This window comes from Empidonax traillii, unplaced genomic scaffold (assembly GCF_003031625.1).
Source record: "Empidonax traillii isolate 1590-97213 ecotype Southwest subspecies unplaced genomic scaffold, ASM303162v1 scaffold1110:size201231, whole genome shotgun sequence".
NCBI lineage: Eukaryota > Metazoa > Chordata > Aves > Passeriformes > Tyrannidae > Empidonax > Empidonax traillii.
This window is the reverse complement of record NW_020956303.1, coordinates 75356-95983: the sequence shown is the minus strand read 5'-3', so window position 1 is coordinate 95983 and position 20628 is coordinate 75356. Positions and strand designations below refer to the sequence as shown.

Here is a 20628-nt window from a genome sequence, read left to right as displayed (position 1 = left end):
TCTGTAAAGTCTTTCACACGGTCCCCCGCAACATCCTTCTCTCCAAACTGAAGACAGATGGATTTGGTGGGTGGACCGTTAGGTGGGCAAGGAATTGGGTGAACAGTCACATGCAGAAGGTCATGGCCAATGGCACAGAGTCACAAGTAGCATCACTGACCAGTGGTGCCCTCAGGGGTCCCTACTGGGACCAGTGTTCTTTAATATCTTCATTAATGATGTAGACGAAGGGATTGAGTGCACCCTCAGCAGATTTGCAGGTGACACCAAGCTGAGGGTGCAGGTGACACTCCTGAAGGACGAGGCCTTCCAGAGGGACTTGGACAAGCTGCAGACCTGGGCCCATGGGAATCTCAGGAGATGCAACAAGGTCAGGTGCTGGTGCTGCATCTGGGCTTATCCCACAGCGTGAGCAGCAGAGGAGGGGGGGGATCCTGCCCCTCTGCCTCTCAGCTGAGACCCCCCTGCAGAGCTGCCTCCAGCTCTGGGGAGCAACAGCACAAGGATGTGGAGCTGCTGGAGACAGTCCAGAGGAGGCCACGGAGGTACTCAGAGAGCTGGAACACCTCTTCTGTGTGGAAAGGCTGAGAGAATTGGGATTGTTCATCCTGGAGAAGAGAAGGCTCTGGAGAGACCACAGAGCCCCTTCCAGTGCCTAAAGGGGCTCTAAGAGAGTTGGAGAGGGACTTTGTACAAGAGGCTGGACAGACAGGACGAGGGGGAATGGCTTCCCCCTGACAGAGTGCAGGGTTAGATGGGATATTTGGAAGAAATTCTTCTCTGTGAGGGTGGTGAGACCCTGGCACAGGTTGCCCAGAGAAGTTGTGGCTGCTCCATCCCTGGAAGTGTTCAAGACCAGGTTGGATGTGGCTTGGAGCAGCCTGGGATAGTGGAAAGTGTCCCTACCCATGGCAAGGGGTTAGAACAAGATGATCTTTAAGGTTCCTTCCAACCCAAACCATTCTGGGATTCTATGATTTCTCCAACCATTTTGGTACAAACTGAAACAGGGACTTTATTGTTTTCTTTTGACAGGTGTGTCATAAGACTAGCAGAGTTCTGTCTTCTTTTTCTCATCTTTGCTAGATGAGGACAGTTATGACAAGGAACAGAGACATCCTATAGGACTTCTAAGTCACAAGACATCATATATCTTTGTTATGTCATGTGTCAGGTTACACCTTCCAAACTGTCAGGTTTGTTTCTGGGCAGTATATTCTACAAATAACCAACTTCTCACCTTATTGGCAGCAGTCCTTGCAATAAGACCATGCCTAGGATGGACAGTTCAGAGGAAGACAAAAAACCTCAGAGGAAGACCCTTCTTGGTCCCTCTGTTTCCATCAAGGACTTAAGAGCCCATCCGCCTGTGCCAACTCTGCAGCTGAGAAGGAACTGAAGTAGCACAAGGCATATTCTGGTTTATATACATCTGTCCATGTCCTTACATGGACATGTAAGGGAGGCAGGATCTGAGCATGCTGCTTAAAATGCTGCAAGGCTTTAAAAAGGTCTTAATTCCTGGCTAGAAATGTGTAAATAAGTATGGGATTTTAGGCTGCACGTCTTGGAGAAAGTCTGTTTCCTGATGGGTTATGTGCATCTACAAGATGCCTGCTCAGATGTTCCTGTGATGTTTGTGTGAACGTAGCCAAGCCACGAGCCCAGTTGATCTGTTCTCCTCTGCCCCCTCCAGCTCCAGCTCTATGACATTGAAAGCAGCACCAAGACGACCATTCTGAACTATTGCTCCTACGTGCAGTGGGTCCCGGGCAGTGACGTGGTGGTGGCTCAGAACAGAAACAGCCTCTGCATTTGGTACAACATCGATGCTCCGGAGCGAGTCACCATGTTTCCTCTAAAGGTAAAACTTTGGAGGCTTTGATTGCCTCCTGCAGTTTCTGTTTCTTCTTGCTCACGTGTGTGGGATTAGTCAGGGTGGTACGGCAGGGGGAGACAGAAGGGAACCGCTAGTTTCTCCTGGACAGAATATGAGCTCATTGGTCAACTGCAGACATTCCTGGCAGAAGATGAAGGCAGTTAATGTAGCAAGGAGCTGCTTCATGGTTCAGTCTGCTCAGTGTGAGCTCATTCAGCAGAACTGTGACTGGCAGTGCTGTCGTGGTGCTGCCCTCCCATCCCTGCCACCCCATATACTTCAGGAGAACACAGGAATATTGACAGCTGATACTCTTTCCAGGGGGATATCGTAGACTTGGAACGGAATGATGGAAAGACTGAAGTGATAGTATCTGAAGGGGTGAACACTGTGTCGTACACCCTGGATGAAGGCCTCATAGAGTTTGGAACTGCTGTTGATGATGGGGATTATCACAGGTAAGGGCTACGTACACCAGTGGGAATGGCAGGTAGCTCACGTCACATTCCACTTGGGAATCGGTAATCCATGAGTGGCAGCAGCACAGCTTTCCATACAGAGTTGAACTCTAGGCTCTGAGAATGATGTTGGTGCCACGTCTGACTACAAAGAATGTCAGAGTCCTTCAGGAGTATACATTCAATATTTACCTTCTCACAGCTTTGTGGTTTCAAACTCAGGGAGAGACTGATCCCATAGACACTGACAGGGATTTGCTGAAGGCAGTTGTCAGTTAATTGCAGTGAATAAGTGTGTCTGCAGAGCAGCCAGATGTGAAGTGGTGCTTGAGTGCTTCTATTGCTGCCCTTCCAGGGATGGTGGCAGTGTCATGGAAACAGCCAGAAGCTGTGCAGAGTAAAAACTGACTGCCTGAAGCAGTGATGGCAGTCACCTGGGCCTTGATGACACTGTTATGTGGCTTTTAAAAGTGATCAGGGGAGAAATCTTCATGTGTTCCTAGCACTGTTACTGCTTGAGAGACTTCTTCACCAGGGACTTGCATCAGGCACAACATTTTGGACTTGTCCCACACTGCTACAGCCTTCTGCTGATCATCTGTATTTAAGTATCTTAGCCCAGGTAGGGACCACCTAGGTGTATAAATTTTCCCCTGCTCTGTCAGGCACTGTATTACACTGTCCTCTTCCGGACTGAGCACACCCAGCTTGCTTTGTCTTCAGTGCAGCTGTGGTTAGGAAGCTCCTGTCTCAGCCTGGGATTTTCATCAGAGAGCTCTTCTGTAACTGAAAGTCTGCAACTCTCTCTGTCTCAAGGGCTACTGCATTTTTGGAGACACTGGAAATGTCCACAGAGACTGAAGCCATGTGGAAGACTCTCAGCAGACTGGCTTTGGAAGCGAGACAGCTGCACATTGCAGAGAGGTACATCACATCTTCCTGGCTTAAACACTCTCTTAAACATCATCTAAAGATGTGACTCTGTGTGCGGCGTGGAAGATGTGGAGACTTAAGTCTTGTCTATGCCAGGCCATGACTTGCCCTTTCATCCCAGACAGTAATGCCAGAACAGAGAGTGGGAAGACGTCACTCTGTATCAGAAATTTTTGTTGATGTATGTAAAGCAGTGTATAGCAAGGCCTCAGGGAGCTCACAGAGATGAAAAAACTCGAGGCAGCTCTGAAGCCTGCAGAGGTGAAACATGAGCCTTGGCCACGCCCATGGATTCTCCCATGGAGCAGGGCTAGAGGGCACATCTGAACATGAGTCTTGGCAAAATCCTTCTCTTGAAGCAGGGGTACCCCACGTCTCCCTGAGTCTGCTGGCCAAGTTCTGATTTTCTCTTCTTGGTCCAAAAGTGGGCAACAAAACTCAGTTACTGACTAACTTTTTTGTCCTTTCCAGGTGTTTTGCAGCTCTGGGAAACATGGCAAAGGCTCAATTTCTGCATGAAACCAATGCCATTGCTGACAGGGCAGCTCAAGAGCATGTAAGTCAAGCTTTTCCTTCTCTCTAGGGCTGCAGTTTTCCTGAAAACACTCACATGCACATTATCTTCCGTGTCCATGCTCCCCAGTGTCATGCTACAGACTAGTACCTGGTCATATAGAAACTGCTGACATCCTTCATCCATGCCTGCCAGGTCCCTCTCAGGGCTGGCCATTTCATACTGCTCCTGGATTGTCACTGCTGGGATTCTCAGCTATCTTTCATTTCCCTAATGACCCAGCCCTCACCTGCAGTGCAGTCCCCTCCATGTTCCATTCCAGAGCTTGTTCTTTCCCTCAGCAAACTGAGCTCGCTTCTGTTGTCTGCAGGGTGGGGATGGCATGGATTATTACCTGGTGCGGGCCCGCTTGGCCATGCTAGACAAGAACTACAAGCTGGCCGAGATGATCTTCCTGGAACAAGTGAGTAAAGGAACAAGGAGTAGAAAAGATTTAATTTTTTTCTGAGCAGAGGGGGTTGTGTCCTGGTCTGTAAGAGGAACGGAAGACGTTGCTTGTTTTTGCAGTTTTTACCATGAAGTAGAAGGAGGTATTCCATTTCTAAGGTGTAGGATTACACTGAGGTGCATGAGGAGTGTGAGGGAGGATGTATATCCATGTAAAGGAGATGGGACAATTTTTCAAGTGTTTTCTGCACATCTAACCCTGCCCACTTGGAGAGCTCTGAGGCAGTGTGTCTGCTCCTAATCTGGATCCTTTACTTTGTGACACAGAATGCCACAGAGGAGGCCATGGACATGTACCAGGAGCTGCACATGTGGGATGAATGCATTGTGGTGGCCAAAGCCAAGGTACGAAGTGTTGCTGCACTGGGCTGTGGGCTGAGATTGCTTGGTAAATCTTCTGTTTGGGAGTCCATTCAGGTCTGGGTTCTCTTCACCTGCCCTACCTGGCTTCTGCTTAGAAGGACTCCAAGTAGAAGGAAAGGTTGCCCTAGTGTAAATACAGACCTGGGTGAATAATGAGGGAGAGAAGCTACTGAAATTGGCTTAGGAGTATCTGTGGCTTCAAAAAAGAACAGATAGTGCCATGGTACACAGGCACTATCGTATTGTGGTTTCTGCTAACTGGGCAGCAAGAGGCCCGGTGCTATGACCAAGTGTTCAGAACCTGCAGGACAAGCTGGATAGCATCTCCCCTTGCGCAAGTCAACCAACCAGTGCTGCGTTTCTCCACAGGGACACCCGATGCTGGAGAAGTTGCGTCGGGGTTACTACCAGTGGCTGTTGGATACCCAGCAGGAAGAGAAGGCTGGAGAGGTCCAAGAGGGACAGGGTGACTACCTGGCAGCCATCGGCTTGTATCTGCGGGCAGGGCTGCCAGCCAAAGCAGCACGGCTGGCCATGAGTAGGGATGAGCTGCTCACCAATGAGGATGTCATTGATAGGATCTCCACGGCACTGATCAGAGGGGAACTGTATGAACAGGTGAGTGGCCCTTCCCAGTGGGCTTCCTTCTTAGGGGCATCAGGGACCGTACCCCATCCTCTGCATCTGTGAGACACGGGGGGACTGGAAGGCAACAGAACTAATTCTCTGTTGGTAAGTTTGCAGTTAACATTTATGAGGAAATCCTCACTGCATCCATTGTACATGGGTGAGGTCTAGAATCAGTGCTACTGATCAGGAAGAAGATCGCATCTCATGGGCAACATGTCTCAAGAATATCCTCTGAGCATTAGTAATTGTCAGGGAGGCCCCAGGAAGATGGCAACCAACAGCAACAGAGTTGTGAATCAAACAGAAAACTTGATATCACTGTGGAAATGTCAGTGCTTCCTCATAGCAGAATAAAAAATGATGGGGTAAGGATAATCCAAATGGAAAACCTAAGGGAGGAAAACAGAGGAGGTTGAAGACTATCTGTAGAGCCTTAAATATCATAAAGAAGGGACATGATTATTCTCTGTGTCTAATAACACCAAAAATTGGTTAACTGCTTATTATTAGGGACCAGTTTTAAAACCAAGAGGTGTTTTTTCCACAGCACATAATCATGTTAATGTAAGAAAACAGTGCTAAGTCTGCCCAGCGTACAGCTCAGTATCCTGGCTAATGCCTCTGGCAGTACTTAAGAAAGGAAAATAAAGAACAGAGCAGGCAAAATACAGGGTGGCACTTCCCCTAGTGTCCTTTCCTGGGGTCCAGCCGTTTGCAGGCTACAGGGTACCTGAACATTTTTATTTTTACGTGTAAGGACTCCTGATAGATTTTACTTCCATGAGCTTGTCAAATTATTGCTTGAACCATCTGAACCTTTTGAGCTACAGTTTTGGCTATGAGCTGAGTTATATGTGGTGTGAAAAAAAAACAATGCTATTTACTGGCCTGTTTTATGTGTCCTGTGCAAATTACACTTCTCCAGTCACAATTTACCTCCAGCATTTTCTTACCATTTCATTTGGACCCAAGAAAACTTAGTGCTTTTCCAAACCTGTCACCTTTTCTTAAGCCTTCAGTTGAAAGAATAACTGTGGAGCTTGTAGCTACTGGATGTCTGGTTACCAAAAGTATAAATGGTCCAAAAGTGATTAGATGAATCATGGAGGTAGAGTCTGTCAAAAGCCATTAAATATGGTGTTGTGAGGGCATCACAACACAAATTCAGGAAACTTCTGCTGTGCAGGCTGTCAGAGATGGACAGATATAAGGGAGGAAAGGGTGCTGTATGCTCACTGTGTTATTACAGTCTTTCTCTAGAGGTGTGCTCTTGCCACCATTCAAATACTAAAGTGGATGAGCCTCTGGTCTGCCAGGATGTCTGTGCTGGGGTTGACTGGAAGAGAGGACAATGGTCTCAGCATCCATGCTCTTTCCTAGAAGTTCCTTAATCTCCATGCTCTTATTTAGTGGACAAGGCAAAGCTGGTGGGAGTGTCTGTGTGGCAGGACTGAAAAGCTCTGTATGTGGGACTGGTAGGGCACAAAGGTGTGGGGAGGTGGTGGCTCTGGAAACTGGCAGCTTGTATTTGTCATTAGGCTGGAGACCTGTTCGAGAAGGTCAGGAACCTGCGCAAGGCTCTGGAATGCTATGGCAAGGGCAGTGCCTTCCTGAAAGGTACTGTGCTCAATATGTTCCTCCCCTCCATCTCCAGCAGGAGCCTGGGTACTCTGGCCTGGTGGCAACATGAACTATTGCCCTGGAGCCCAGAGATGCCTGAATACTCTGAAGCTTCCACCTATCGTCTCTTCACTATGTGTATTTTCACATAGTTGTACTTGCACATGCAGTCCCAGAACAGTGTCCTGTTCCCAAGCCTTTGACCATACTGATTGCACCAGCATGGATTTGGTCCAGTTCTCCACAGGGTCCAGGTTGCTGGGTAACCCATTGGAGCTAGGGTGGCTTAGACAGTCACCATTCCCCTCCCTCTGTGCCCCATCCAAGGCCCATGTTTACCCCACAGTTCTGCTTCCTTGCTGGCCTGAGGGTGACAGCTCTCCTGTCCTCTTACAGCCGTGGAGCTGGCTCGCCTGGCATTCCCCGCAGAAGTTGTGAAGCTGGAGGAGGCCTGGGGAGACCATCTGGTACAGCAGAAACAGCTGGATGCTGCTATTAACCATTACATCGAAGCCAGGTAGGGGCAGGGGAAGGTTATATAAGCAGCAGGATACTGGTAGGGGATGAAGTTGATATCGTTGGCCTCTGTCAGCAGGGGGTTTGCCTGACTGAGCCCCCACCATGCTGCTTTGTCGTGCCCCCAGTGCTTGTGTGCAGTCTCTGCTGGCACCAGCCATGGATACCTATCCCCATGGATACCTCTTCCAAGGTCTTTCAGCCCTGATTGCTCGTCCCTGCTGTCTTAGTTCGTTCATCCCCCTTAGCACTGCCACATACTCAGATCCTTTGTGCTACTCTGACCCAGGAAGCCGAATCAAGCAGCAGAGCACTCTGGTCTCCCTGGCAGAGCACAGCTGGAGGAGGTGGCTGCTGCCTGGCTCTAAAGAGTGATGGGTTTGATACTAGGTGCTCAGTTAAGGCCGTTGAGGCAGCCTTGGGAGCCCGGCAGTGGAAGAAGGCCATCTACATTTTGGACTTGCAGGACAAACAGACAGCAGCCAAATATTACCTCAAGATTGCCGAGCACTATGCAGCTTTACAGGAGTATCAGGTGAGGCCACAGACCACAGTTACCAGTGCTCTGTGTGTCCTTTGAGAATGCTGAGTGTGGTCTTTTCCTGGCAGGTTGCAGAGGAGCTGTACATTAAAGGAGGCCAGACCAAGGATGCCATTGACATGTACACACAGGCTGGGCTCTGGGAACAGGCTCACAAGGTAGAGTCAGAAGCCAAAGCTTCTGGGGACCCCACCCCGCTTGGTGAGATGTGTCTTCTGTCAGGAGGTGGTGGTGCACAAGGCACCACCACCCAATCAACCAGCACTCTTCCCAAAGGATGCACGCAAGGCCATCCATTAGCCAGCAAGAAATCTGTTCCCAGTATTCACATATTGACCTCCTCTGTCTCACAGCCCCACGTGGGTGCACCTGTGACACAAATGGCCCTCTCCAAGAGCTGTTCCTATGTGCTTTGATCACAGTGACAAGTGACTACCCATTCTCTGCAGAGCATATAGCATGGATACTTGTTTGTCAGATGGGAAGGAAATTGGTTTTCTCCTTCTCCTTCATTGCCATATGTCAGGAAATTGCTGTGCAGTGAATTCCCTGTGTGTTCCTTTTGGCAGCTGGCAATCAAGTGTATGAGCCAGGAGGATGTGACTGTGCTGTACATAACTCAGGCCCAGGAGATGGAGAAGCAGGGCAAGTACAAAGAAGCAGAAAGGTGAGTGTCTTCCTTGGTACCTGTCTAGGACTGAGCCCTGAAAAAAATGGATGTAATGAGGAGGAGCCCTTTCCCAGGCTTGGAGTAGAATTTGGGACTGGGGTTTGGAAAGACCAGAGGACCTCTCTCCACACACAAGAGACCCAAAGCTGATATTTCAGGATGCAGAGAGATTTCAGAGACTGGTCATGTCCTTGGCTGAACCATTTGGATGTGTTTGTGTCCCCAGGCTGTACATCACTGTGAATGAACCTGATTTGGCCATCACCATGTACAAGAAGTGTAAGATGTACGATGAGATGGTTTGCCTAGTGGCCAAGTACCACAAGGACTTACTTGGAGATACTCACCTGCACCTGGGCAAGGTGAGTGCATCTCATGGCAGGGGATCAGCTAGACCAGGCCCTGGCAAGAGTATCACAATCTCATTGCCTCTGACTGCAGGAGCTGGAAGCAGAAGGGCGCTTGCAGGAGGCTGAGTACCACTACCTGGAAGCCAAGGACTGGAAGGCTACAGTGAACATGTACAGAGTGAATGACATGTGGGAAGAGGCATACAGGGTAATGATCATTCAGAGTTCCCCACCTGTGCAGGGGTCAGACTCTGGCTGCAGGATCCTGGTGGGAACTGCTTTGTGTCCACTGCAAGATCAGAACACTACCCAGCCTCAGCACTGCCCCAGCCCTGGAGGCCTGTGGGCCTCCTGCTCTGCAGCATTGAAGCCCAAAAGCGGGGCTTGACCCTGGGCTCTCTGCAGCAGTGCCTTCTTCCAGGCACTGCTCTGCCCCTGACCACTGCATCTCCTTGTAGCTCAGAGGTGTTGTTCTGGCTGCAGCCGTCCTCAGCACTGCTCCCCTCGGTGTGCACATGGAGTGTGTCTGCTGCCCAAACAGTGGTGTGGGCTGTGCTGAGAAGGCAGCAGCTATTCTGCTCTGCCCTATATGCCTTTGTCTCACTCTCCCACTCACCAGTCCAGTGGTGGCCACAGAAGGGTTCCTCTGGAGGGAACAGATGTTTTTGGTGCTCTCTCATGCCAACAGGCATCACATGAGAGAGGCTCAGTCTGCTGAAGGTGAAATCGATGCACTTGGCTCTTCCACTTCCTTTTCTTTGAACAGGTGGCCAAGGCACATGGGGGAGCAAACTCCCATAAGCATGTGGCCTATCTGTGGGCGAAGAGCCTGGGTGGAGAGGCAGCTGTGAAACTCCTCAGCAAATTCGGGCTTCTGGAAATGGCCATTGACCATGCAACTGACAGTGGGTATGCAGGTGCCTCTGCCCAGCACTTCCCTGACCTCCCCCTGACCTCAGGAAAAATGGGTGGCCCAAGATAATGCTGTGCACATAGTAGCTGCAGGGCCGGGATATGGCATGTCTTCCCACCCCACTATACTTCACACAGGCATTCCAATCCCTTGACACATCCCACTTCCCATCCTCATATCAGTCTCTCCAATGCCAAGTCTGAGCTGTGCAGGCAAAAGCAGTTTGCTCCTTAACCTCAGCAGGAGGGGCCTCGTGAGAGCCTTTGAGCATGAGAGGAGATATTCCTCATGGCACCATAAGTAACTGCCACAGAATTTTGGCCCTGCTCTCCACCTAGCCAGGTGTCTGCCTGCATGGCTGTTTCCTGCTGCTCTCCCCCAAGCCCACACATCTCTCAACTCCTGCGAGTCTTGTCACCTCCCTTTAGGATGGAACCAAGGATCTTGGGCGCTAAAAGCAGGTGTGAAGGAGTCGAATTTCCTCAGCGGGGGCTCTAAAAGCTCCTGTTCTGGGCAGCAACAGGTGGAACAGGCAGTGCCCATTCACTTGGGACCCTCTCTCCTCTCCCAGTGTCTTGTGCTCTACTTGCTGTCTTACTCTTGATGAAGGCCTGACCTCAGAGCACAGAGTACTGCCCTCACCCCATTTTCTCTTTCCTTGCAGGGTCTTTGAATTTGCTTTCGAACTGGCCCGCCTTTCCATGAAGCAGAAGATGCCAGACATCCACTTAAAGTATGCCATGTTCCTAGAAGATGAGGTAATTTCCCCATTGGAATAGGTGGGAGTTCTCTGGTCCCTCAGGTAACTGAGCAGTTGTCCCTGGACTGCTGCAGCTGGCACAGTTCTGGCTGCGGTCACTGCACATCCAAAGGGCTCCACAATGACAGCCCCAAGTTCCACACACACCTTTGCTTCATAAACCCTTCCTGCCTTGTGGTAAGTAGAGGAGGTCGTGTAATTGTATCAGGACAGGAAGGGCATGCAAGCAAATTCTTTCCTCTCTCCCAGGGCAAATTTGAGGAGGCTGAAGGAGAATTTATTAAAGCTGGGAAGCCCAAGGAAGCTGTGCTGATGTATGTGTCCTTCCACATCCTGGCCTACTTCATCTGCTCTCCCCACGTGATACCAGTCTAGATGCCTCTCCAGCATCGGGCTGCTCCATGTCATGCCCCTTGTTACATCTCATGGCGGTTCCCCCAGGTTTGTGCATAACCAGGACTGGGACGCGGCGCAGAGAGTGGCTGAGGCCCATGACCCAGACAGCGTGGCTGATGTGCTTGTTGGACAGGCACAGTTTGCCTTTGAGCAGAGAGAGTTCCAGAAGGCAGAGGCCTTCCTCCTGCGAGCACAGAGACCTGAGCTGGCCATAAAGTACTACAAGGTGAGTGTAGTCTGTAGCAACATCATTGCCTTCCTCACTGGACAAGAACATAGTTTGGATGGAGGAGTGAAATCCACCTCCCAGCTCTCCCTGTCAGCTCAGTAGCCAAATAAAAACCATTTACTCGGGGTTCCTAGAGGAGCTTATTTCTGGTCTGAAGACTGAACCAGTAGATTTCACAGCATAGCTTTACTCTCTCACAGTTCCTATAAGAGGTGTCCTGCCAGAATATGGGTGGTCCTCAGGGGCAGCACAAGTGGGTGCATTCAGCGTCTTAAGTACTCATTCCACAGAGAGAGCTGGAATGGATGAACATGTTCCCCTGAGGTACTTTGGATGAGTGGATAGACATAGGTACCATTTTAGGGGAAGAAAGAATTGGATGGTGCTACTGTGGTTGTTTCTTTCAGTGGGTTCTCTGATAAGATGATATAAGGAGCTAGATGTGTTATGTAATGCAGGAGCGTGGGGGATCCCGGTGAACTGGTGAAAACTTCTCCCCATTGTACTTGTGCAGGAGGCCGGCATGTGGAGCGAGGCCCTGCGGATCTGCAAGGAATACATGCCTAGTCGGCTGGGAGAGCTGCAGGAGGAGTGTGGCAGGGAAGCTGGCAAGAAGGGCTCTAGGTAAGGAATGCTGTGGTCAGGCCGCAGGAAACAGCCAGGCAGCTCTTCCTCATGGCCGTAGTGCTGATGCCTTACAGCCTCATGGGATCCCTGATGGGAACCCTGATCCCCTTGTTTCCCTCTTGAGGACTCTAGACTTCTTACTGCAGAGGTTTCCTATCATCCTTCCTCCCTGCTCAGGAGGTTTATTGCTGCTGTTTAAGGTCTCCCAGATGGCCTCTTGCCACATAGATATCTCCACGGTGTCCAGCCCTGCCAGTGCATGTCCCGGGGGTCCTCAGTCAGTTTTCTCCTCAGCACTCTTGTGCACTCTGCCACATGCTCCGTTCTTGTCTGAGGCCTCTGGCTTACTTGTGCCACGCACCTCCCTGCCCACACCCTTACACGCTGTCTAGAGGACCTCTGGCAGCATCCCAGCCCTGCTCACAGCCTGCATTCCTCCCTGCAGTGGAACCAAAGGGCTGCTGGAGCAGGCCCGGGAGTGGGAGCAGACTGGGGAATACGCCAGGGCAGTGGACTGCTACCTGAAGGTGCGGGATCCCAGCAACAGTGTCCTGGTGGAGAAGTGCTTGCTGAAGGTACCGTCAGGGCCTGTGATTCCCTTCACTTGCTCTGCTGCCTGGGAGCTCTCCCACAGCCTGAGAGCACCTTACAGATTCCAGTCACTGCAGGGTTGAAAGCCTTCCTAGCTGTTCTCTTGAGCCATGATGGGCTGTGCTTACCCTGCACGGCGCTGACCCCCTTGCTCTGGCACCACTGCCTGGCAGGCCAGTGCCTGTCTGTGTGCCCACAGCTTCCTGCACTGAAGAGCTGTACTTTATGCCTCAGCCCTTGCTAGAGGAGCACCTTCTTGCTCTGTCCCACCACTTTTTGTTGTGTTCATACTTCTCATGCACATCCGTGTCCTTGTACCAACTTCAATAATTATGTCCTTGTTTGATCTTCTGTGTGAGAAAGTCGCTGGGCTTTGCTTCTCTGACTTGCTGAAGTGAGCTGCCATTTCTTCTCCCCTTCCCCATAGTTCAAGTGCTCCCAACTCTCATTCTTTTAGCTGGGACTGAGAACTTCCCCACTTTATGCCACTCTCCCATAGCTTTTATCATTTGTGCTGCTGACAGTTTCTCTTCACAGGCTGCTGAGTTGGCTGTGAAATTCTTGGGTCAGTCACAGAGCATGGAGGTGACACGGACTGTGGCTCCTCAGCTGGTGGCCATGAAGAAATACAGCATGGTGAGAGCTGGCTCTTGCCCCCAAACTGCTGGAGAAGTAGTGAGTGACATAGGAAGGGAGAGCTCTATCCAAGGGAAGGAAGCCAAGTCACATCCTGGGGTGATGGGTGGATGGCTCTATCCAGAGTTAAGCAGTGCAGAGTCATGAAGGAGGGGAAGGAATGAAGTCCTGGAATAGTGTGAGAGAGGCACACCTTGGGAGGAGGCAGGAAGGAGAGGAGTGGGTTATCTTTTGGGAAGAGACTTTCTGTTGTGGCTGTGTGCTGGCCAGCATCAACTTCAGCCTGGAATGCATGGACTGTCTCCCATGGGACTTTTTCTCTTACCCTCCAGGCAGCTGAACTCTACCTAAACTTGGACCTCATCCGAGAAGCTATTGATGCCTTCATTGAAGGGGAGGAATGGAGCAAAGCCAAGCATGTGGCCAAGGAGTTGGACCCCAGGTATGTCCTGAACTTTGCAAATTATACTCTTCCTGCTCCCTCTCCCACTCCCAAATTATCCCTTGTCCTGTCTTTTCCTGTCCTGCTGTCCCCAGCTTTCCTGAATTCTCCCCTCAGTGGTCTTCCCAGGCTCAACAGGGCACATTTTCCGCAGCTGCCATTCCCAAGCCATTTACCATTCTGACACTTTCCTATTGTCACACTTCCCATGTTTCATGCCTGTCCCTATTTCCCTTTTCCTTGTTATAATCCTGTGCATGCGGTTTCTTCTGAAAGCCCTGTGATCCCTTGTTCTCCTCACACGTTATACTGTGAAGAGCTGCCTCGGCCCTTTCCTCTCCCTTCTACCTGTGTGCCAGCAGCCCACCAGCAGGACACAGCACAGCTGGAAGTCCTCTGGTTCCAAGGCTGGATCCAGCCTCTGCACCGATGCAAGGTACAAGGATTCTTTCTACCCACAGGTCAGAGGAATATGTGGACCAGTGTTATAAGGAGTATTTAAAGAACCAAGGAAAGGTGGATTCGGTATGTATTTGGGATGTCTTGCAGGCTAGGGAGTGATGTCAGGACCTGTGCAGATCCCTGGGGCCTTTCTCATGGGGCTTTTGCCTGACTATGCCCACAGATGAGAAATCTGTATGTGCCTGTGAGCCATGGCTATTGCATACCAGACCATGGAATCACAGAAGGGTTTGGGTGGGAAGGGACCTTAATGCTCATCTCATTCCACCTCCCTGCCATGGGCAGGGACACCTTGCCCTAGACCAGGTTGCTCCAGGCACACATTGCTGGATCATGTCCAGTCTTTTGCCCACCAATGCCCCCAAGTCCTTCTCCTCTGGACTGCTCTCAGCCATTCTTCACCCAGGCTGTATCTGTGTGTGGGGTTGCTCTGACCCAAGTGCAGCACCTTCACTTGGCCTTGTTGACCTTCATGAGGTTTGCACAGGCCCACCTCTGCAGCCTGTCCAGGTCTCTCTGGACGGCAGATGGGTCACACTGGCTCTGTAAGTTCATGCCATGGAGGGGGAGGGACACTGTGGCTGGGAAAAAAAGACACAGGTGAGCTGATGCCTGCCTGGATGTGAGCAGGAAACCTGGCCTGCACAGTGAATTTACAGTTGTTTCCATCCCCAGCTGGTGGGAATCGATGTCATGGCTGCTCTGGATATATATGCAAAGCAGGAGCAGTGGGAGAAGTGCCTGGAAGTCGCAGCTAAGCAGGTGAGTGCCTGTGTGAGCCCTCGGGGACAGGCCCAGGGCCCTGGCACCTTGGAGCAGGGACAGCTGGAGCGGGTGGGCAGTGGGTGGTGTGGAAGCACCACACCACTGTTCCCATCGTGGCCAGCCAGTCTGAATGGGGAAGTGTTAGAACCCAGAAGCATATTGTGTTTAAATTTTGTGATTAATGGAGCATTGGAAGAAGCTAAATGAGTTGTTTGGACTGGAAGTAATTGGTACCATGGAAACAGAGGAATTGTAGAAGAAAGCCTTCTTTCTCCATGTTCTGGAGAGCCCTGGTGTCAGTCAGAATGACACATCTTTGTCAAGAAAGCAAATTTGACTTTTTTTTTCAGTTTTTCTGACCTAAAAGTAACAAAATTACCTGAGCAGGGTAATAAAAATGAAGAAAAGCAAAATGAAACTGTTTTACAGTACTCTTCCATGTCAGTAACAGGAGGAGAAAGCTCTCAACTACTGGGATCTCCTTTGAGAGGTGGTTTGTATTCAGTGGCTATTGATTGGTGATTAGTGATTGATTGGGTATTGATTCAATGGTTGTTGATAATGGAGATAACCAAAGGGAGATGTTGATTCTTTGGAATGAGGTATTGGTTTAGACTGAATAACAGAGCGGCCCTGGCAACGGCATCTGCCATTAGTAGAGACACCACAGTTTATCACTTGGGCCAGCACCGATGCCTTGGAAAAGCACTGGGAATGTCTGGTTTTATAACTGTGGTTCCAGCAACCTGAGTTTGGATTCTACTAGAGCCAACTTGATTTCGCTTAGACTTGGGCTTCTCTATGATGCAGATGGTCCCTATTGTAATTATTGTTCTCTTGGAGGCTCCTGTACTGATGTTCTGTTTATTGGGAGCGAGAGGTGTTGATCTTTGTCCACAAAAAATAACAGCACGCTTCATTCCCTGGGAAAGGCTCTGTCAGGTTATTTGTTGGCCAGGCAACCCATGGTCACACTGAGTCCAAGGAGACGTTGGTCTGCTCGTGCCTCTTAAGAGCATTAGTCCCACCCTACTCTGTAACCCATTCAGAATATTATCACTTTGACTCAGCTGATCTACAGTGATCGTACAGCAATAATGTTACATTTATCAAAACAGCTCACATACCAGACTGAATCTTTACCCCAAGATGTGCTGAGCCTGGGTGTTCAAGTTCTAGACATCTACTGGGGCACTGGTCTCTCTTCTGTACAGTATACTTGCTTCCATTGCTCAGGTTTTAACAGGGTTGCACATTTTGTGCCATTTTCTTCCTTACTGCTGTATTTAAGCATGTATGAAGCAGGTCTTTCCTCACTTGAATTTCTGTGAGGCCAAGAGCAGTCCTCAGAAGTGTCTGTGGGGTCAGCACAAGTAGGAGCATTGCTCCAAGGATAGCTGGAGTCCTGGAGCTGCGACATCCTGTGAAAAATGGACTAGAGCAGCCTTGTAAATTACAAACATCTCCACCAAGGGTTTTAGATAATTCTTCACTAAGGGCTGGCTTACAGTCAGTACCCATGGTGCCACACATAGAGTGCTTCATCCTTAAGGTGTTTGGCAGTATTTCTTTGGCAAGTGCTGAGCAGCTGGAAAACAGCTGTATTTGCATGTGTGGGGGATCAGCACAGCATCAGCCAGACAGGATTAAGGTGTCAGTAGGGTCCAAATCAAAACCCAGATGTGCTGTGGGCAGTCTGGCTCTGATTACCTGTCTCGCCCTTTGGGACTCAGGTGTGTGAGTGGATGTACATACAGCTGAATCCGTCTCCACCAAGCAACAAGCCTTCAGTTCACAAGTCTCATGCTGCTGCTTTCTGTGTGTCTTCTCCAGAACTATAAAGTCTTGCACAAGTACGTCGCTCTCTATGCAACGCACCTGATCCGGGAGGGCAGCTGGGATAAGGCCCTGCGCCTGTATGTCCACCATGGAGCACCTGCCAATCCACAGGTAATGAGGACAGCACAACATCCCGGTGTGAGCTGCCCCAGTGTGCTGGGATCTGCCACCTGAGTCAGGCTTCCAGTCAGAACTGGGACTGCCAATTGTTCAGCATGTCCAAGTCACTCCAGCCCTGTGGTGGATTCTTCCAGAGGGCTAAAGGCAATCTTCTGGCACATTCTTGACTTGCAGCATCGGGGGAAGTTGAGTGTTCGTGTTTATTTTAAACACCTTGAGCACCAAGTTCAGAACAAAAGGAACCATTTGCCTCTCAGAGAGCACTGGCTGCAGGAAGCATCCTTCCATCCTTCCCGTTCCCTGCCTTGTCCCCAGCACTCCTTGCAGCCAGCAACCTGCAATACTGCCACATCAGGAGCCATTCCTGCAGTCTGTGCCTGGCAGCAGGAGAGCTCCAGAGACACTTACTCCTGGTCTGGCTCCATCCACACTTCTCTCTTTGTCGCAGAATTTCAACATTTACAAGCGTCTCTTTGTGGAGATGGTGAATGCCTCTGGCATGAACTGTGCCGAGGCATACTCTAGCTGGGCTGACCTGCGGGATGTGCTCCTCAGTCTGGTGAGTGTGGCCATGGCCACTGCTGCCCATTCAACTCTAGCCCTGGGGACTCCTGAGGGGTCAGGAAGAAGAATCGGTCTCTCACCGGGTGGCAAGGGCAGTGTTTTTAGAACATAAGCTCAGGGGAAAGAGATGGCAGTGTGGAGAGCAGGACAACAGGATCCTGTGAAATGAACATGGCTGAGCAAGAGAAGGCAGAGAAGAAGGTGACCCTGCACTCAAGAGCAAATCTTGGCCCTTGCAGAGCTCTCTGTGTCACTGCAACATGGGAGCCCTGTCATGACATGTCCCGTTCTCATCCTACACCCACATTCACCAGGCTGCGTGGGGAAAGCACAGAGCTACTGAGCCTGGAAAATACAAGTCTTCCCCATCTTCCCAGGGATGCTTAGAGCCTTCTGCTCCTCATTCCTGTCCCAGAACACCTCAGCCAGAGCTCATGATTGCCTCATCTCTGTTTCTGTCCCACAAATACCCACCTTTAGCACAAACAAAATCAACAAATCCCCCTTTGTCCATCCAGACTCACCCCTGCTTCCAGTGCTGGCTGTTGTTGCAGTACTGTTGACTATCCCTGGCTCCCACAGCCTCCTTCCTTCAGCATGCTGTGGAACACAGAGCATCCAAGGCCCAGCCCTTTCCCAGTTCTAGAGGTGCCTGAATATTTCAGATCCCTCTCTCCCTGGGCTTCCCTGGTCTCAAGTGGATAAAGAATGCCCTTGTGTTCTCATGCCCTCAGTTACTCTCGTTTTCTCTTCTCAGTGTGAGAACTTAGTGAAGTCCAGCGAGGCAAACAGTTCAGCACACGAGGAGTTCGAGAGAATGCTGCTGATCTCCCACTACTGTGCCACCCGCTCTGCTGCGCAGAGCCTGAAGCAGCTGGTGAGGCCTTGAAGTTCCTTTGCCAGGTCACCACCCTGAGTGGGGAGCTCTGAGGGGATGTGCAGGTTCGGGGATATTCATAGGTTACTATTCCACTTAATGGAGCACTTACATACATCATGGATGCATGGGAATGGGACTGCAGTGATCTGGGAGCCCACCACCAGCAGGTGACACTGGAGATGGTCTTTGCTTATAGTGGGAACTGCCCCAGCCATTGAGGCTAAACTGTAAACTAGGGGAAAGTTGATCCATGTGTTTGGCATTTGTGAGAGCAAAGGCACCATAGAAAGTTAGGGATTCACAAAAAATCTGGTCTTCCCACGAGAGGGATTGCTTCCTCTCTGCTATCCTGGGCTGTGAGAGCTGCTGGGCTTCACATGGTCTTGAGAGTAGCTCGTCTTCCCAGGGCTTTGGCAGGTACTGGCCCTGTGTGCTGGGCCTCTCAGAGGGCTTTGGGAGCTCACAGGCCTGGGGTAGGGGCCTCAAAATTTTATTTTGGAGTCTTTTGTGGACTGGGATTTGTTGTGGACCACAATATGTAGCAGCCTTCCTGCTGAAGTCTTGATCCATGTGGGAGTGTGGAATTGTGCTAGAGGTCTGTATCAGTGTGGGTCTGGAGCTGTGATGGAGAAGGCTTTAAAAAGGAAAGGCTGTCACAGCTAGGACCCCAGTGAAAGTCACAGGAGAGACTGGGGCTTCCCTATGGCTGTATGTGTGGATGTTGGGAGTCCAGAACCATGGCAGAAGCAAAAGCCAAGTCTGTACAGACCCCCACAGCTGCGGAATGCTGAGGTGCTGGGCAGTATATTTGGGACCATGGAGGAGGGGTGGCCTTGATAGTTCTGGTGTATCTGGCAAGCAGTAAAGTGAAATCCCCCTTTAATTCCTCACCCCCACTCCAAAATTCTTATATAACTGAATACAAGAAAAAGCTTACTGGGACTGTGGCTGGAATAGGTTTCCTGGAGAGGCTGTAGAGTCTCCATCCCTTGAGATAGTCAAAACCTCGCAGGCATGTTCCTGCCTCTGCTTTGACCAGGGCTGGGGCAGGACTTGTCAATCACCAGCAATCCCTTCCAACCTCACCTGTTCTGTGACTCAAATGGGGGGAATTTGGGGTTGGCTTCTACTGAAAAATAGAAATGTTTATCAACAGAAGAATTTCACCCTCGGGTGACAGTCCCATGTGTTCAGTAGTGAGGAAGTCAGGGTCAGAATTGAAGCTTTTGACCTCTGTTTCTTACCTGTAGGGCACATGTGGGTGCAGAGCCCCTGCCATGAGTCTGTTTTTTTTTTTTGTTTTTTTTTTTTGGTCTGTTTTTTCTGTGTCTAATTGTTGTGTCTTTCCCGTCCTCTCTGTCCACAGGACACCATGGCTGCCCAGCTGTCCGTTTCCCTGCTGCGCCACACGGATCTGCTCCCTGCAGACAAGGCTTTCTATGAGGCTGGGGTAGCTGCCAAGGTAAGAGCTATCTGCCAGGAGAGCAGAGGAGGAGGCAGGGCACCATGGGCTCAGAGATTCTTAGCTTTATATTCCCAAATTCCCCCCTGGTTGCACTGGCAGCCCAGTAGCCAGATTCCAGCAGCTGTCCAGCCTAAGGCAGGGAGGACAGACCTCAGCCAGCCAACAGGACCTGCAGAGCCAGGGGTGGACAGAGGCCACATTACGGCTCTGTTAGTGTGGCTATGAGACTGCTCAGCTCTGCTCTGGGTCACCCAAGTGTCTGACAGTCTGCCCAGGTGACACATGGCGAGGACAGCAGCATGCCCTCACAGCCTGGACCTGGCTGTGCAATAATGGAATTATGGAATGGTTTGGGTGGGAAGGGACCTTAAAGCTCATCTCATTCCACCCTCTGCCATGGGCAGGGACACCTTTCACTAGACTAGGTTGCTCCAAGCCTCATCCAGCCTGTCCATAATGCCTGGCTGCATTGCGTGGGACAGCCTGTGGCCACGGGGCTGGTTGTCCCAGGGATGCATTCCTTGGGTATGGCGACCTGGGATGTGCAGTCTGTCCATTTCCTGTGCTGCAAGGGGGTGCTGTCACACAAGGAGAGCCATGTCCTTCCCAGACATGGCTCTGGGAGGAAAGCTGTGGCTGTGAGAATGAGCTGCCCAGTCTCACTCGGGGTTCCTCTGTACCAGGCAGTCAGCTGGGAGAACATGGCATTCATCTTCCTGAACCGCTTCCTGGACCTCTCAGACGTGCGTATAGTCTTCGGGGGGAGGGCTGTCCCACTAAAATGACAGTGGGCTGTAGGCCCACCACAGACCCCCAGCCTGGGCAGGGCACACCTGAGGCTCTTGTGTGGCAGCACGTTGGAGTTTATGCTGATGGAGAGCCTCAAACCCCACTCAGTGTGTGTGTGTGCACAGCACTGGGTACCCTCACACCACCTGTGGAAGGGCCTGCCCTGGAG

The 20628-nt window shown here is 50.7% G+C and overlaps 1 protein-coding gene across 2 annotated transcripts in view; it reads left to right on the top strand.

Annotated features, from left to right (window-relative positions):
* IFT172 (intraflagellar transport 172) overlaps positions 1-20628 on the top strand; it is a 36111-nt gene that overhangs the window by 13117 nt on the left and 2366 nt on the right. For both annotated transcript variants that reach the window (XM_027905015.1, XM_027905016.1), the window contains 29 exons: positions 1697-1864; positions 2201-2337; positions 3154-3261; positions 3742-3826; positions 4155-4247; positions 4559-4636; positions 5024-5272; positions 6823-6901; positions 7301-7421; positions 7811-7955; positions 8030-8119; positions 8531-8628; positions 8858-8993; positions 9073-9189; positions 9748-9890; positions 10559-10652; positions 10904-10968; positions 11096-11276; positions 11794-11903; positions 12352-12481; positions 13035-13133; positions 13466-13575; positions 14037-14100; positions 14713-14799; positions 16636-16752; positions 17210-17320; positions 18083-18202; positions 19572-19667; positions 20354-20413. In XM_027905015.1, the coding sequence (XP_027760816.1) occupies positions 1697-1864; positions 2201-2337; positions 3154-3261; positions 3742-3826; positions 4155-4247; positions 4559-4636; positions 5024-5272; positions 6823-6901; positions 7301-7421; positions 7811-7955; positions 8030-8119; positions 8531-8628; positions 8858-8993; positions 9073-9189; positions 9748-9890; positions 10559-10652; positions 10904-10968; positions 11096-11276; positions 11794-11903; positions 12352-12481; positions 13035-13133; positions 13466-13575; positions 14037-14100; positions 14713-14799; positions 16636-16752; positions 17210-17320; positions 18083-18202; positions 19572-19667; positions 20354-20413 (3291 nt within the window). The remainder of the gene's footprint in view (positions 1-1696; positions 1865-2200; positions 2338-3153; positions 3262-3741; positions 3827-4154; positions 4248-4558; positions 4637-5023; positions 5273-6822; positions 6902-7300; positions 7422-7810; positions 7956-8029; positions 8120-8530; positions 8629-8857; positions 8994-9072; positions 9190-9747; positions 9891-10558; positions 10653-10903; positions 10969-11095; positions 11277-11793; positions 11904-12351; positions 12482-13034; positions 13134-13465; positions 13576-14036; positions 14101-14712; positions 14800-16635; positions 16753-17209; positions 17321-18082; positions 18203-19571; positions 19668-20353; positions 20414-20628) is intronic.